Raw genomic sequence first — 16,463 nt, forward strand, 5'->3', positions numbered from 1 at the left:
AACCAAGAAGCAGTGTGTGACTGACTCTAATGTTCGAAATAAACATATAATTTGGGGACGCTAAAGGCTAGCCAGATATGCATTCCTCAGACAACTGGAGTTTTGCCCAAACAGGTCATAGGGAAACAATCCCTGAGGTCCAATTTAATTACCTACCAACACTACTACAAAAATATGTCAATAAGCCCAGGCACAGTGGCTCATGACTGTAATCCCAGCACTTTGGGAGGCCGAGGCAGGTAGATCACCTGAGGTCAGGAGTTCGAAACCAGCCTGGTCAACATGGCGAAACCCGTCTCTACTAAAAATACAAAAAAATTAGCCAGGCATGGTGGCACACGCCTGTAATCCCGACTACTCAGGAGGCTGAGGCAGGAGAATCACTTGAACCCAGGAGACGGGAGGCTGCAGTGAGCCCAGATCATGCCACTACACTCCAGCCTGGGCAACAGAGCGAGACTCCATCTCAAAAAATATACGTGTATGTCAATAGTTCCTACATAGAGCAGAAAGAGATAAGCAGCTTTTTTGGAATTAAAATGCTAACTCTCAGTGGACTCTTGATTGATAAAGATGGAGAGCCACACCAAGCAGGGTGGCTCATGCCTGTAATTCCAGCACTTTGAGAGGCTGAAACAGCAGCGTCGCTTTAGGCCAGGAGTTTGAGATCGACTGAGCAACATGGTGAGACTGTCTCTACTTTAAAAAAAAAAAGCAGCGTGGTGGCCCATGCCTGTAATCCTGAGTAGGCTGAGGTGGGAGGATCACTTCAGCCCAGGAGTTTGAGGCTACAGTGAGCTATCATCATGCCATTGTACACTACCCTGGATGACAGAGTGAGATCCAGTCTCGAGAAAAAAAAAAGGTGGGGGGTCAGGGAGGGCAGGCACAGTGGCTCACACCTGTAATCCCAGCACTTTGGGAGGCGGAAGCAGGCAGATCACCTGAGGTCAGGAGTTCGAGACCAACCTGGCTAACATGGCAAAACCCCATCTCTACTGAAAATACAAAAATTAGCCAGACATGGTAGCGGGCACCTAGAATCCTAGCTACTCGGGAGGCAGAGGCACAAGAATCTCTTGAACCCAGGAGGCAGAGATTGCAGTGAGCTGAGATTGCGCCACTGCACATCAGTCAGCCTGGGCAACAGAGCAAGACTCCATCTCAGAAAAAAGAAAGAAAAAAAATGCAGGTCAGTCGCGGTGACTCATGCCTGTAACTCCAGCACTTTGGAAGGCTGAGGTGGGCAGATCACGAGGTTAGGAGTTCAAGACCAGCCTGGCCAACATGGTGAAACCCCGTCTCTACTAAAAATACAGGCCAGGCACAGTGTCTCACACCTGTAATCCCAGCACTTTGGGAGGCTGAGGTGGGCGGATCACCTGAGGTCAGGAGTTCGAGACCAGCCTGACCAACATGGAGAAACCCCGTCTCTACCAAAAATACAAAATTAGCCGGGCATGGTGGCACATACCTGTAATCCCAGCTACTCAGGAGGCTGAGGCAGGAGAATCGCTTGAACCCGGGAGGCAGAGGTTACGGTGAGCTGAGATCATGCCATTGCACTCCAGCCTGAGCGACAAGAGCAAAACTCCATCTCAAAAAAAAAAAAAAAAAAATTAGCCAGGCATGGTGGCATGCGCATGTAATCCCAGCTACTAGAGAGGCTAAGGCAGAATTGCTTGAACCCAGGAGGCGGAGGTTGCAGTCAGATGGCATCGTGCCACTGCACTCCAGCCTGGGCGACAGAGCAAGACTCTGTCTTGGGTGCGGGAAAGAAAAAAAGCAAGACCCCTTACAATATAATAGAACAAAAACAAAATCTACCCAGTTATTTGCTGGATTATCTGAGGCAATCTCTCTGGTCCTAGTTAACTTGGAATACTGAAAGACACTCTATACGCCTGCAGGTGGGAGACACAAATTGTTCTTCAACTGAAAATACTCTTGAAATGTCAACCTGCCTCCTGAGAAGTACTGCTGAACACATAGCTCTAAGGAAGTGTGTTCAAAAAAAAAAAAAAGTGGCCGGGCACGGTGGCTCACGCCTGTAATCCCAGCACTTCGGGAGGCCAAGGCGGGCAGATCACGAGGTCAGGAGATCGAGACCATCCTGGCTAACACGGTGAAACCCCCCCCCAAAAAAAAAAAAATATATAAAAAGTTAGCCGGACGTGGTAGCGGACGCCTGTAGTCCCAGCTGCTCAGGAGGCTGAGGCAAGAGAATGGCGTGAACCCGGGAGGTGGAGCGTGCAGTGAGCCGAGATTGCACCACTGCATCCCAGCCTGGGCGACAGAGCGAGACTCCGTCTCAAAAAAAAAAAAGCGTACCATTACAACATCCTTAATAATGACTGGATCAAGCCAATTAAGAAAACCAAGCCACAGCCGGACGCAGTGGCTCACACTTGCAATCCCAGCACTTTGGGAGGCTGAGGCAGATGGATGCCGAAGTCAGGAGTTCGAGACCAGCCTGACCAACATGGTGAAACCCCGTCTCTACTAAAAATACAAAAATTAGCTGGGCGTGGTGGTGTGCGCCTGTAATCCCAGATACTCAGGAGGCTGAGGCAGAGGAATCGCTTGAAAGCGGGAAGTGGAGCTTGCAGTGACCCAAGATTGCACCACTGCACTCCAGCCTAGGCAACAGAGTGAGACTCCATCTCAAAAAAAAAAAAAAGAAAAGAAAACCAAGCCACATCTCAGAGAAAAGCTAAATTTTGTTTCTTAGCTGGTGTAAATTTTTCCTAAGGCTCTTCTAGGAAACAGTCAGAAGTGCAAGGATGTGCCTAGAAACAAAAGCTTGAAAGCAATTTGATCTACCAGTCCTGGGTTCACCTCAGCTAATAGCCAACTAAAAGCAGTATATCAAAGAATGAGCCAGCCGGGGGCGGTGGCTCACACCTGTAATCCCAGCACTTTGGGAGGCCACGGCAGGTGGATCACCTGAAGTTAGGAGTTCGAGAACAGCCTGACCCAACATGGAAAAACCCCATCTCTACTAAAAATACAAAAATTAGCCAGGCGTGGTGGCACGTGCCCGTAATCCCAGCTACTAGGGAGGCAGGGGAATCACTTGAAGTCAGGAGGAGGATGCAGTGAGCCGAGATCACACCACTGCACTCCAGACTGGGCAACAAGAGTGAAACTCTCTCTCAAAAAAAAAAAAAAAAAGAATGAGCAACATATTTATTAAGATTAATCTTGATGGCCAGGCGTGGTGCCTCATGCCTGTAATCATCCCAGCACTTTGGGAGGCCGATGCAGGCAGATCACGAGGTCAGGAGTTCGAGACCAGCCTGGCCAGCATGGTGAAACCCTGATTCTGCTAAAAATACAAAAATTAGTCAGGCGTCGTGGCGTGCACCTGTAATCCCAGCTACTCGGGAGGCTGAGGAAGCAGAATCACTTGAACCTGGAAGATGGAGGTCGCAGTGAGCCGAGATCACGCCACTGCACTCCAGCCTGAGGGACAGAGCGAGACTCCAGCTCAAAAAAAAAAAAAAAAAAAGATTAATCTTGGTAACATACAGCCTTTATGCAACATCTTTACCTCAGTTTTCTAATTTGGAAAATGAGGGAGTTAAATTAAAATAACTCTACATTTCCCTCTAGTCAACTTTTGCTTCTAGTCCTATAAACAAGTTTCATGGTTCTCAGACCTCAAATATGTATCCCTTGGCACAAAAACGTTCTTTGAAATTAAGAAAAAAATCCAAGTCCTTCCTTAAAAGGCTTGGGTTTCCTGAACAAGCTACCCATGGCCAAGAGGCACTTGAAATTTTTGGCAGATAGCCACCTTCCAATTTTATTTCCAAATCTGGTTCTATCTTGAAACAGCAATGAATTCTGCTGGGTTAAAATGAACATATTTCAGACCAGGCGCGGTGGCTCACACCTGTAATCCCAGCACTTTGCGAGGCCAAGGCGGGCAGATCACTTGAGGTCAGGAGTTCAAGATCAGCCTGGCCAACATGGTGAAACCTCATCTCTACTAAAAATACAAAAATTAGCTGGGCATGTTGGTGTGTACCTGTAATCTCAGCTACTAGGGAGGCTAAGACAGGAGAATCGCTTGAACCCAGCAGGCGAAGGCTGCAGTGAGGGTCACCTGAGGTCAGAAGTTCGAGACCAGCCTGGCCAACATGGCGAAACCCCGTCTCTACCAAAAACACAAAAATAGCAGGGAAGGTGGCTCACGCCTATAATCCCAGCACTTTGGGAGGTTGAGGTGGGCAGATCACCTGAGGTCAGGGGTTAGAGACCAGCCCAGCCAGCATGGTGAAACCCTGTCTCTACTAAAAGTACAAAAATTAGCCGAATGTGGTGGCACGCGCCGGTAGTCCCAGCTTCTTGGGAGGCTGAGGCTGGTGAATCGCTTCAACCCGGGAGGTGGAGGTTGCAGAGAGCTGAGATCCCACCACTGCACTCCAGCCTGGGCAAAAGAGTGAAACTCCGCCTCAAAAAACAAACAAACAAACAAACAAACAAAAAAAACAAAAAAACAAAAAAACAGTGTTAATATACTCTAATTAAATATTCTAAAAACAAATAAGAACAAAAAACCCTCTTCCCATTCCCTCTCGCCAACTTCCTTTGCTCACCTCTCCTTTGTCCACCCCCAACCAACATCTCTAATCTTTTTGGATAGCTTATTCTGGATTACTTCCATATTGCTCAGTTAAGTATACAAGGTAAATAATAAGAATATGCTGAACTCCCTAAAACAGACCTACCTTCCTCTCTTTTTCCCAATGTCTTCCTCAGATTCCAACAGAGAGATTTTCCAGGAATTAGATATTTGTAAATTAATACATACTGAATACAACCATTACAAATAAACAGACTGAAATTTCACAGGAGAATAAAGAAAAATGGAGACAGTTTAACAAGATGGAGGGGTTGAGGGAAAAAAGTTCACTTCAAATAGAAAACAGTAAAAGAATAAAAGCTTATAGGAGATATGAACAAAACAGGATAAACATGTGGAAATTAAATACTCTATTTAGCTGGGAAAGGGCAGAGAAGTGAGGTACAATAGGGGAAACAGGCTTCTTAGGGTTTCCTCTAGGAAACACCATCGGTGTTTCAATCAGTCTCTCTGGGCTGGGTATGGAGCACAGAAAAAGATTCCCTCTCTACCTGGCCATCAGGAAAGAGTATATTCTTGAAGTACACTTTTGTCCTTGATCAAGGAAACTCAGTAAAAAGAAGAGAGAAAAATAAACTGATTAACTTCAGTTTTCTTGTTCCCTTTTCTTTTTTTTGAGACAGAGTCTTGCTCTGTTGCCCTGGCTGGAGTGCAGTAGTGCGCTCTAAGCTCACTGCAACCTCCGCTTCCTGGGTTCAAGTGATTCTCTTGACTCAGCCTCCCTAGCAGCTGGGACTACACGAGCATGCCACCACATCCAACTAATTTTTGTATTTTTTATAGAGACAGGGTTTCACCAGGCTGGTCTGGAACTCCTGACCTCAGGTGATCCACCTGCCTTGGCCTCCCAAAGTGCTGGCATTACAGGCGTGAGTCACCACGCCCAGCTCTTGTTCCCTTCTTTACGTCAAGTAAGAATGCTCCAAAATTCTAGGACAGAGGCTGGGCGGTAGCTCACGCCTGTAATCTCAGAACTTTGGGAGGCCAAGGCAGGAGGATCGCTTGAGGCCAGGAATTCAAGGCCAGCCTGGCCAACATGGGGAAACCCCGCCTCTACTAAAAATACAAAAATTATCTGGGCGTGGTGGTGCACGCCTGTGATCCTAGTGACCTAGGACGCTGAGGCAGGAGAATCGCTTGAACCTGGGAGGCAAGGGCTGCAGTGAGCCAAGATCGCGCCACTGCACTACACTGGTCTGTAGCCTGGGCGACAGAGCAAGACTGTCTCAAAAAAATAAATAAATAAAATTCTAGGAGAGAACAATTTAAAGGATAAAATTACCACCTTCCCTCTCCCCAGTTTGCTGGCTGGCCTGGTATTATCTCTGTTGTTCACTTCACAGGCTATAGTTTCCACTTTATTATCAAAGAAAAACAGGCTAATAAAATATTTAATAGCTATTTAGGTAGCACATATTTGAGCAAAGGTATTAATCAGAAGAGTTTTAAATTAACCTAAAGAAGCCCACGGACATTAACAAGCAAAACATACAATTTTGATACTCAATGCTAATGTGTAAGTACACATTATCAATTAATATCAGAAACTGGATACCTATTAGACTAGTTAATTATACCTGACAATGGGCTTGAGCAGTCATGGCAGAAATAAATCGATCAGAAGCAATGACATTCTGATGTCAGTTTTCTGGCAGAATATACCAAGGTGACAAAAGGAAAAAGGGGTGGGTGGAGGGTGTCAAAATCCCTATGGAGAGTGAACAGAAAAATATCTCCCTACTTATAAAATATCAACCAAAAGGGCACCTGGTGATATTCTGACATTGTATTCTATGTTTACATTTCTAAATTTCAGTTTCTCATTAAACATGATCTAAACTGCTTTACTTTTCACTAAGAGGAAGAATTGGGAAAGAAAACAGCCTACAAATGGCTTACACTGTACACAAAAGAACACACATCAAAAAAACATCAACAGGCCGGGTGTGGTGGCTCACGCCTGTAATCCCAGCACTTTGGGAGGCTGAAGTGGGCAGATCACCTGAGATCAGGAGTTTGAGACTAGCCTGGCCAACATGGCAAAACCCCGTCTCTACTAAAAATACAAAAATTAGCCAGCATGTTGGTGGGTGCCTGTAATCCCACCTACTCAGGAGACAGAGGCAGGAGAATCACTCAAACCCCAGAGGCGGAGGTTGCAGTGAGCCGAGATCGTGCCATTGCACTCCAACCAGGGCAACAAGAGCGAAACTCCATCTCAAAAAAAAAAAAAATCAACAATAATCCCTACTACTGGAGTTAACAGATTACTGCAGGTTACAGGTAGGGCTCTGCTGGGAAGAATAAAGCAATCAGAATCACAGACTGATGAGGCTGTCCCTACTATAAAAGTCCCAAGCAAAAATGCTCCAATCCTGTATCCTCTGGATCTCCCTGAGCAGTTAAGGGGGAGAAAAAGTCAGGTAAGTGGCTGTAAAGTTGTCTAAATCATTTGTGCACATGATAAAATCATATAGGTGAGTGATGACCATTTTGAAAATGTTCTAGTCTGAAGCAAAAGGAACTACAGCTCATGATTATCTAGGGTTTAAGTGCTTTTCTTTTTTCTTTTTTTTTTTGAGATGGAGTCTCACTCTGTCTCCAGGATGGAGTACAGTGGTGCGATCTCAGCTCACTGCAACTTGCGCCTCCTGGGTTCCAGCAATTCTCCTGCCTCAGCCTTCCGAGTAGCTGGGACTACAGGAGTGTGCCACCATGCCTAGCTAATTCTTGTATTTTTAGGAGAGATGGGGTTTCACCACGTTGGCTAGGATGGTCTCTATCTCTTGACCTTGTGATCCGCCCACCTCGGCCTCCCAAAGTGCTGGGATTACAGGCGTGAGCCACTGCTCCTGGCCTTTTTTTTGAGATGGAGTTTCACTCTTGTCCCCCAGGCTAGAATGCAATGGTGTGATCTTGACTCATTGCAACTTCTGTCCCCCAGGTTCAAGCGATTCTCCTGCCTCAGCCTCCCGAGTAGCTGGGATTACAGGTGCTGCCACCACACCCGGCTAATTTTTGTATTTTTAGTAGAGACAGGGTTTCACCATGTTGGCCAGGCTGGTCTCAAACTCCTGACCTCAGGTGATCTGCCTGCCTTGGCCTCCCAAAGTGCTGGGATTATAGGCGTGAGCCACTGTACCCAGCCTCAAGTGCTTTTCCTTGAGGAAGTCACACATGATTTTACTCCACAACTCTTATTTCATAGGAGCAGTGTACACCTTAGCATCCTATCCCTTCTAACCCAACCACTAACTTCAAATCAAGCCTCCAAGACAGAAACTCTTTACTCTCCTCATGGTGGTAAAAAGGGCAAAAAGTAAGGCCAGGGGCAGCGGCTAAAGCCTGTATGTACCTCAGCACTTTGCAAGGCTGAGGCGAGAGGATCACCTGAGGTCAGGAGTTCAAGACCAGCCTGACTAACATGGTGAAACCCGATCTCTACTAAAAGACAAAAATTAGCCAGACGTGGCGGGTGCCTGTAATCTCAGTTACTTGGGAAGCTGAGGTAGGAGAATTGCTTGAACTCAGGAGGCTGAGGCTGCAGTGAGCCAAGATTGCTCCACTGCACTCCAGCCTGGGCGACAGAGGGAGACTCCCTCTCAAAAAAAAAAAAAAAAAAAAAAAGACTTTACTGGCAGGGCATGGTGGCTCATGCCTGTGATCCCAGCACTATGGGAGCCCGAGACGGGTGGATCACCTGAGGTCAGGAGTTTGAGACCAGCCTGGCCAACATGGTGAAACCCTGTTTCTCTACTAAAATACAAAAATTAGCCAGATGTGGTGGCAGGTGTCTGTAATCTGTTACTTGGGAGGCTGAGCAGGCAACTCGCTTGAACCCGGGAGGCTGAGGCTGCAATGAGCCAAGATCACCCCACTGCACTCCAGCCTGGGCGACAAGAGCAAGAGTCCATCTCAAAAAAAACAAAAAAGATTTTATTTGTGATTGGAAGAGAGTGCTTCTCTGTCTGCATGGTACCAGAGGAATTAGAAAGTTGGCAGGAACAAGTGATGGTTTATGATTTCCTGAATTGTTAAAGGCTAGAAGGCTGGCCCTGTAGAAATTCAAGAAGTGTGCGTGTCAACCATCCTAAAACCATTTACTGTTCTTAGCTGTTTAGCTGAACTCCACTTAAGTTTTGGTGAAACTCTGAAATCCTAAAGGACAATGTTCTCTGACAATGCTGAAAATGGATATAAAACAAAAATGTCATAGCCAAGGACATATTGACAGTTTTTGATAAGCCACTCACAACTTTTAGGCACTCCAAATCTGGCATTTAAATTGAGAAGGAGAGGTTATTTAGGAGAGTTTGTTCCCTGCCAATATTAAAGATAGTTTCACCATTAAGCTGTCAGCTCTTATACTGCTGACAAGTGAAATACACAGGGTAAAGCAAACCATAAGCTCTAAGAGATGTTTAACTACTTTTGCTATTGGAGCAATTACCATGTTTGGATTTGGTGGAGGCCATTATAATCTTTCCACAGTCCATCAAGAGCTTGAAATTTAGCCACTTTTTGCCCCCCCCCTCTTTTTTTTTTGAGACAGAGTCTTGCTCTGTCGCCCAGGCTGGAGTGCAGTGGCGTGATCTCGGCTCACTGCAACCTCTGCCTCCCGGGTTCAAGCGATTCTCCTAACTCAGCCTCCTAAGTAGCTGGGATTACAGGCCTGCGCCAACATGCCTGGCTAATTTTTTTGTATTTTTTAGTAGAGATGGAGTTTCACCATGTTGGCCAGGCTGCTCTCGAACTCCTGACCTTGCGATACGCCTGTAATCCCAGCATTTTTGGAGGCCGAAGTGGGCGGATTACTTGAGGTCAGGAGTTCGAGACCAGTCTGGCTGACATGATGAAACCCCATCACTACTAAAAACACACAAAAATAAAATAGCCAGGCGTGATGGCACGTGCCTGTATTCCCAGCTACTTGGGAGACTGAGTCAGGAGACTCATTCAAAGCTGGGAGGCAGAGGTTGCAGTAAGCCAAGATGGCACCACTTCACTCCAGCCTGGGTGACAGAATGATACTCTGTCTCAAAAAAAAAAAAAAAAAAAAAAAAAACCACACAAAAACATTTATACAATCTGTATTATTAACTGTTAGTGAGAGGATCTGACAGAAAACATAAAGACCTACAAAAATATCAAAGAGTACAAAGCAAACACCTGACTTAATAGTTGAGAAGTTTGTTTATGGACCATACACAACCCTTCTTCTTTCTGGGTTGGGGATTAGAGGGGGAGCAGGTTTCAAATTAAGGAGCTAGTCTATTAAAATTATTTATTTAAAAATAAAAACCCAGGCGGGGCGCGGTGGCTCACGCCTGTAATCCCGCCAAGGCGGGTGGATCACAGGGTCAGGAGATCGAGACCATCCTGGCTAACACGGTGAAACCCAGTCTCTACTAAAAATACAAAAAAACAAAATTAGCCAGGCGTGGTGGCGGGCGCCTGTAGTCCCAGCTACTAGGGAGGCTGAGGCAAAAGAATGGCGTGAACCCGGGAGGCGGAGCTTGCAGTGAGCCGAGATCGCCCCACTGTACTCCAGGCTGGGCGACACAGCGAGACTCCGTCTCAAAAATAAATAAATAAATAAAAACCCTGTCACTTTTACTTTATCCTATTTCATGCTTATAATGCAGCATGAGTTGTTCTGGTCCCCTAATACTTTTATAGGAAAAGTAAAAAAATCCCCTCTCAACAAACTAAAAATAGAGTTTTATTAAAAATAAATAAAACTGCAGCTTCTTAAGAAGATATATGTGACTAGATATTCCAGCATCTGAGCTGGAATGTGAAAGGTGGAAGGAACCCTATTCAGCAAATTCTAAACAGCAAAAACGCAACACTAGGCCTGAGGAAATACCAAAATCTCAAGCAAAGCATCCAACATCTGGCAGCGTCTATTCCAGTGTAGAAGCAGCAGTTACTGTGAAAACACCAGACACTTCTGATGGAAGCGCTCAGTTTCTGACTCACCTCCCGCCCCCCACCCCACACACATACACACACTTTCTCTCCTACACACAATCTACTGCTTTTCTTGTGAGCCTCCTCAGCCCTCCCTCAATCTTCATTCGTTTTTAACTATTAATATGTTGAGCTCTCTACATTAACCTGGCTCCATTCTCCAAATTCCAACCTCCTGATACAGCCTACGCATTCTTCCAGCCCATTTTCTATTATGCAATACTCCCCCACAACACTTACAGTCACCCCCCCCCCCACCCATCTTTCTTCTTCTCAGGCCTAATTTCCAAAACATCACTTCTCGCAGTCTCTACTGCAATTCAAGACTCCATTCCATCTTTCCCATCTGTTTTTAAGGTCTTTGACCTTAATTTCCTACATTCCTTAAGCTTCTTCAAAATTTCCATTCCTTCCCAAAGTTGGACAGTTTAGAGTTGGGAATCACCAAAGGGGTTAGTCTGAGAAAGTATGTATGTGTGTCTGTGTGCCTGTGCGGCCCTAAGGGTGGGGGTGCGAAGTGAGAAGGGGTGACACATTAGGGGGAGTATCTGAGGGAAAAGATGGCTTCAACAACTCCCACCCACCCAACAAAATCCACGATTCCCTACCTCTCCAGAAATCGAAAGCGTCCAATAACTCTTCAATATCTTTTAAGTCCCATGGCTTCTCCTCAACATTTTCATCCAATTAGCCCACCATCAACTTAGATTCTACCTGCCTCTCACACTAAGTAGTTCTCTCTACTTCTTAGGCCTCCATTTACTTTCTTAGTTTCTCTACTCCCTTCCGTTTCTCTTGTTTCCTACCCCAACTCCTTTTTTTTTTGAGACAGGGTCTCACTCTCTCGCCCAGACTGGAGAGCAGTGGCCCAATCTCGGCTCACCGCAAGCTCTGTCTGCCTCCCAGGCTCAAGGGATTCTCCCGCCTCAGCCTCCCGAGTAGCTGGGATTATAGGCGCACGCCACTACTGCCCGGGTAATTTTTGTATTTTTAGTAGAGACGAGGTTTCACTATGTTGGCCAGGCTCGTCTCGAACTTCTGACCTCAAATGATCCGCCCGCCTCGGCCTCCCAAAGTGCTGAGCCACCGCGCCCGGCCACCCTACCCCCACCTTCAATCTCCATCCCTCCTCTTCAAAGACAACCAACGTTTTCGACAACTTCTTAATCAAACTTATCCTTTCCTCAAACTCCTGCCTGCTCAGAAATCCCTATTTGAAAGCCCAACTCGCGCCCACTTACCGGTAACACGTAGGACATTCCCAGCTACAGGTACCCTCTTAGGTCTCGCTCTTCCTCCCATCGCATATTCCTCACCAGCTCCCTACCCCCGCCCTGCCGGGCTTACCTGAGGACGAGGTACAGGAAGGGACAGCGGGATCAAAGGATGAAAAACCGACCGAAGACGATGGCCCGGAGGAGGCCGACGCCATCTTGGCAGCCCCCTCCCCCTCAGCGGCCTGGCTCTCTTTCAATCCGGTTCTTCCTCTTCTCGGAATCGAATCTTCCCAACGTCTCTTTACAGAACGCGCGTTCTGTGGGCCACCTCCCCGCCCCCTCCGGGGCCTCCCTCAGACACGTCGAGCCGGCTCCTTGACCAGCTCAAGGCCACACCATTCGCCTGGCATGGGGGAGAACTCACGTCTCGCACCCCCTCCACAAGTTTAACCGCTTTCCACAGGCGATACTTTCCCCTTTCACAGAAGAGTAAGCTTAAGCTGGCTGCTGGGACCTTGCGTCCAGACCAAGCCACATCTGAAAAAAAAAACGAGGCATGAAAAGTCCCAGAGGAGCGAACGCCCCCTCTCCGTCCTCCCTAGCCACCGCCTGTTAATCGCCCAACCCGGCCGCTTCACTCCTGGTAGCCAAGCAAAATCCGAGCACTGCGCATGCGCCCGACCTTCTCGCGGCATCAGCCCACTAGTTGGGGAGAGAAAAGGAGCAAAACCAATCGGGAGGCTGCTAATGGTCACGTGAGGTGGGCCCTCACGCCCTGACGAGTCAACGGGTGGAAGATGTGCGCGCGCGGGTTGGCCGACAATCCCTACGGTGGCTCGGCAGGTCCTCTTAGGTTCAGTTCTTTGCTAGGACTGGGTCGAGTGATCTGAACTCGGGACAAGAGTCGGTCCGCCAAGTCCTCTGAAATTCCTAACCCAGGAAAGAACTCTCTGCGGGAGTACTGGTGTCAAGTCAGAGACGTTAAGGTGTCGAATATCACAAAACATTTAATACCACCAAGAACTCTTAGTCTTTTTCCAGTTTTACTACTCTGTTTACTATTTAATTAAACGTGCGTGCATGTCTTACCTTCCTCTGAATGGCATTCGAAATAGATCTGTGTTTTGTTTGCCTCAAGCACAAATCTAGGCACAGTGACGGAATTCAGTAAATATTTGATGCATGAATCAGTGAAGACCTGTCAAAAAAGGGCACGGGAGGCTATCAGGGACTTATCACAACCTTCCCGCGACCCAAGCCCTTTAGCCTCCAACTGTCAATTATCTGTGCTCCAAAGGGCATGGAGATACACAGAAAAATTTCTCCCATTGTAGTCTTCGTAGTAACTGCTCGTTTTTAACAAAGTACCCCGTAGGCTATGAACCCTGGTGGGAAGACCTGTCTCTCTGAGCAGACTGTAAAACTTCTGGGGAGCAAGGACTTTGTTTGGTTCACTTTTGTATCTCCAGCTCCTCCTGTGACTTTGTACATAGTAGGGGCTCCATAATTATGTGTGGAATGAATAAATAAAGAGGAATGGTAAAACATTCGGGGTAAGAGTCGGTCAGATAGATCCTCTCAAATTCATAGCCCATGAAAGAACTCCATTAAAAACAGGTTTTGTGGCCGGGCGCGGTGGCTCACGCCTGTAATCCCAGCACTTTGGGAGGCTGAGGCGGGTGGATCACGAGGCCAGGAGATCGAGACCATCCTGGCTAACACGGTGAAACCCCGTCTCTACTAAAAATACAAAAAATTAGCCGGGCGTGGTGGCGGGAACCTGTAGTCCCAAGCTACTTGGGAGGCTGGGGCAGGAGAATGGCATGAACCTGGGAGGCGGAGCTTGCAGTGAGCAGAGATCGCGCCACTGCACTCTAGCCTGGGCGACAGAGCGAAACTGTCTCAAAAAAAAAAACAAAACAAAAACCAGGTTTTGTAACCCCCAGAATGGCCTGGTTATCCTCTTTCCAGATGTCTTGTGGGTCCTCATAAAGTAACCTAGGACCCCAACATCCATGGAATATCCCCATGCAGGCCGGGCGCCGTGGCTCACGCCTGAAATTCCAGCACTTTGGGAGGCCGAGGCGGGTGGATCATCTGAGCTCAGGAGTACGAGACCAGCCTGGCCAACATAGTGAAACCCCGTCTCTACTAAAAATACAAAAAATTAGCTGGGAGTGGTGGCGGGTGCCTGTAATGCCAGCTACTCGGGAGGCTGAGGCAGGAGAATCACTTGAACCCAGGAGGCAGAGGTTGCAGTGAGCCGAGATCGCGCCATTGCACTCCAGCCTGGGCAACGAGAGCGAAACTCAGTCTCAAAAAAAAAAAAAAAAAAGGCCGGGCGCAGTGGCTCACGCCTGTAATCCCAGCACTTTGAGAGGCCGAGGCGGGCGGATCACCTGAGGTCAGGAGTTCAAGACCAGCCTGACCAACATGGAGAAACCCCGTCTCTACTAAAAATACAAAATTACCCAGGCGTAGTGGAGCATTCCTGTAATCCCAGCTACTCGCTACCCGGGAGGTTGAGGCAGGAGAATTGATTGAATCTGGGAAGCAGACGTTGCGGTGAGCCGAGATGGCGCCTTTGCACTCCAGCCTGGGCAACAAGAGCGAAACTCCGCCTCAAAAAAAAAAAAAAATCCCCATGCATTTACGGCAGCCTTCTACTCCTCCCTTATGAAGATCTAAAATAATTGTTTCCCTGCTGCCACCTGCTGGATTATTCGTCTTCCTTTGGGCACCGAAAGTAGACAAAATCTTGTTTGTAATTCCACAGCAGTGGAATTTTGTAGTGTTGAAGTATTTTATAATTGCCTATAACTATACCCTCCACTCAACTAACAGGACAGGAACTAGTGAGGGGCACACTGAGCACAGGATTTGGCTCATAGGTATTCAATAAATAAATATTTGTTGAATAAATTATCCTTGTTTTCCGAAAAGGCATAGGGTTGCTACCATTTCCTGAGTTACTTTAGAAATCGGATGGCGTAGTCGGACGCGGTGGCTCACGCCTGTAATCCCAGCACTTTGGGAGGCCGAGAAGGGCGGATCACGAGGTCAGGAGATCAAGACCACCCTGGCTAACACGGTGAAACCCCGTCTTTACTAAAAATACAAAAAATTAGCCGGGCGAGTTGGCGGGCGCCTGTAGCCCCAGCTACTCGGGAGGCTGAGGCAGGAGAATGGCATGAACCTGGGAGGCGGAGCTTGCAGTGAGCCGAGATCGCGCCACTGCACTCCAGCCTGGACGACAGAGCCAGACTCCGTCTCAAAAAAAAAAACAAAAACAAATTCGGCTGGTGTTGATGTAAAGCTGTTTCTGATTTTAAAATTGGAAACAGACTAATAAATCCCAGAATGAACAACGCAGTCAAACAGAGGAATCTTCTCCCTGTGAGCTAATCTGTGAATTTCATCTTATTTTATTTTTTGAGACAGAGTCTGGCTCTGTCGCCCAGGCTGGAGTGCAGTGGCGCTTGGCTTACTGCAACCTCCACCTCCCGGGTTCAAGCGATTCTCCTGCCTCAGCCTCCCGAGTAGCTGGAACTACAGGCATGCACCACCACGCCCGGCTAATTTTTTATATTTTTAATTTTTATTTTCATCAACTACTACTATTTTTATTTTTAATTTCACCAACTCCCACTCAGTCCCTGGGGCGCCCCCACTCCCACTGAGTACCTGGGGTGTCCTCTGAGTCATGGAACCACTCCTCCCCAGTAACATCCCTGGCATAGTAGAACTGTGGTGACGTGGCAGGGTGTGGAAACAGGGGCAGAGCAGGACATGTTGGCTTAGTGCCCCCAAGGAAATAGAAAAGGGAGTTCACCAATACATACTTTGGAAAAGGGGGTACAGTCTGATGACCTCAAAGTAGGGCCACAGGTACAGACTTCAGTACGTGTGAGTACACACCCACACCTTTATTAAAGTGTCATTCATATGTTAGAATAGTTTCTTTATTTTATTTATTTATTTTTTTGAGACGGAGTCTCCCTCTGTCGCCCAGGCTAGAGTGCAGTGGCGCGATCTTGGCTCACTGCAACTTCCGCCTCCCGGGTTCAAGAGATTCTCCTGCATCAGCCTCCCAAGTAGCTGGGATTACAGGCACACACCACCACGTCCAGCTAATTTTTTTGTATTTTTAGTAGAGACAGGGTTTCGCTGTGTTAGCCAGGATGGTCTCGATATCCTGACCTCGTGATCTGCCTGCCTCGGCCTCCCAAAGTGCTGGGATTACAGGTATGAGCTACCACGCCCGGCCAGAACAGTTTCTAAGATTAGAATGAAGGGGTGGGGACTGGCAAGAGCAAGGAAAGGATTCTACAATAAGAGGATGGGTTATTTATTCAATTAATCATTCATTCATTAATTCACTCAATTAACATTATTTAGCCCAAGCTACGTCCCAGGCACTATTAGAGTTCCTGGAATACACAGATGACGATTAAGCCCATCATCAGGCAGGATGGCTCACTCCTGTAATTCCAACACTTTGGGAGCTGAGGCAGGCAGATTGCTTGAGCCCAGGAGTTCAAGACCAGCCTGGGCAACATGGCAAAAATCCCATCTCTACAAAAAATACAAAAATTCGCTGAGCATGGTGGCGCACACCTATA

General features: G+C 47.3%; 1 protein-coding gene across 20 annotated transcripts in view; it reads right to left on the minus strand.

Annotated features, from left to right (window-relative positions):
• PIP5K1A (phosphatidylinositol-4-phosphate 5-kinase type 1 alpha) overlaps positions 1-13,384 on the minus strand; it is a 51,663-nt gene extending 38,279 nt beyond the window's left edge. For 18 of the 20 annotated variants that reach the window (XM_063651140.1, XM_054474031.2, XM_054474030.2 and 15 more), the window contains exon 1: positions 11,972-13,384. In XM_063651140.1, the coding sequence (XP_063507210.1) occupies positions 11,972-12,056 (85 nt within the window). In that variant the 5' untranslated portion in view covers positions 12,057-13,384. Of the gene's footprint in view, positions 1-1,474; positions 1,598-11,971 lie in introns of all 20 variants that reach the window. The other 2 variants (XM_063651108.1, XM_063651130.1) reach the window with 1 other exon arrangement.
• Positions 13,385-16,463: the final 3,079 nt, after the last annotated feature.

This window comes from Pongo pygmaeus, chromosome 1 (assembly GCF_028885625.2).
Source record: "Pongo pygmaeus isolate AG05252 chromosome 1, NHGRI_mPonPyg2-v2.0_pri, whole genome shotgun sequence".
Lineage (NCBI taxonomy): Eukaryota > Metazoa > Chordata > Mammalia > Primates > Hominidae > Pongo > Pongo pygmaeus.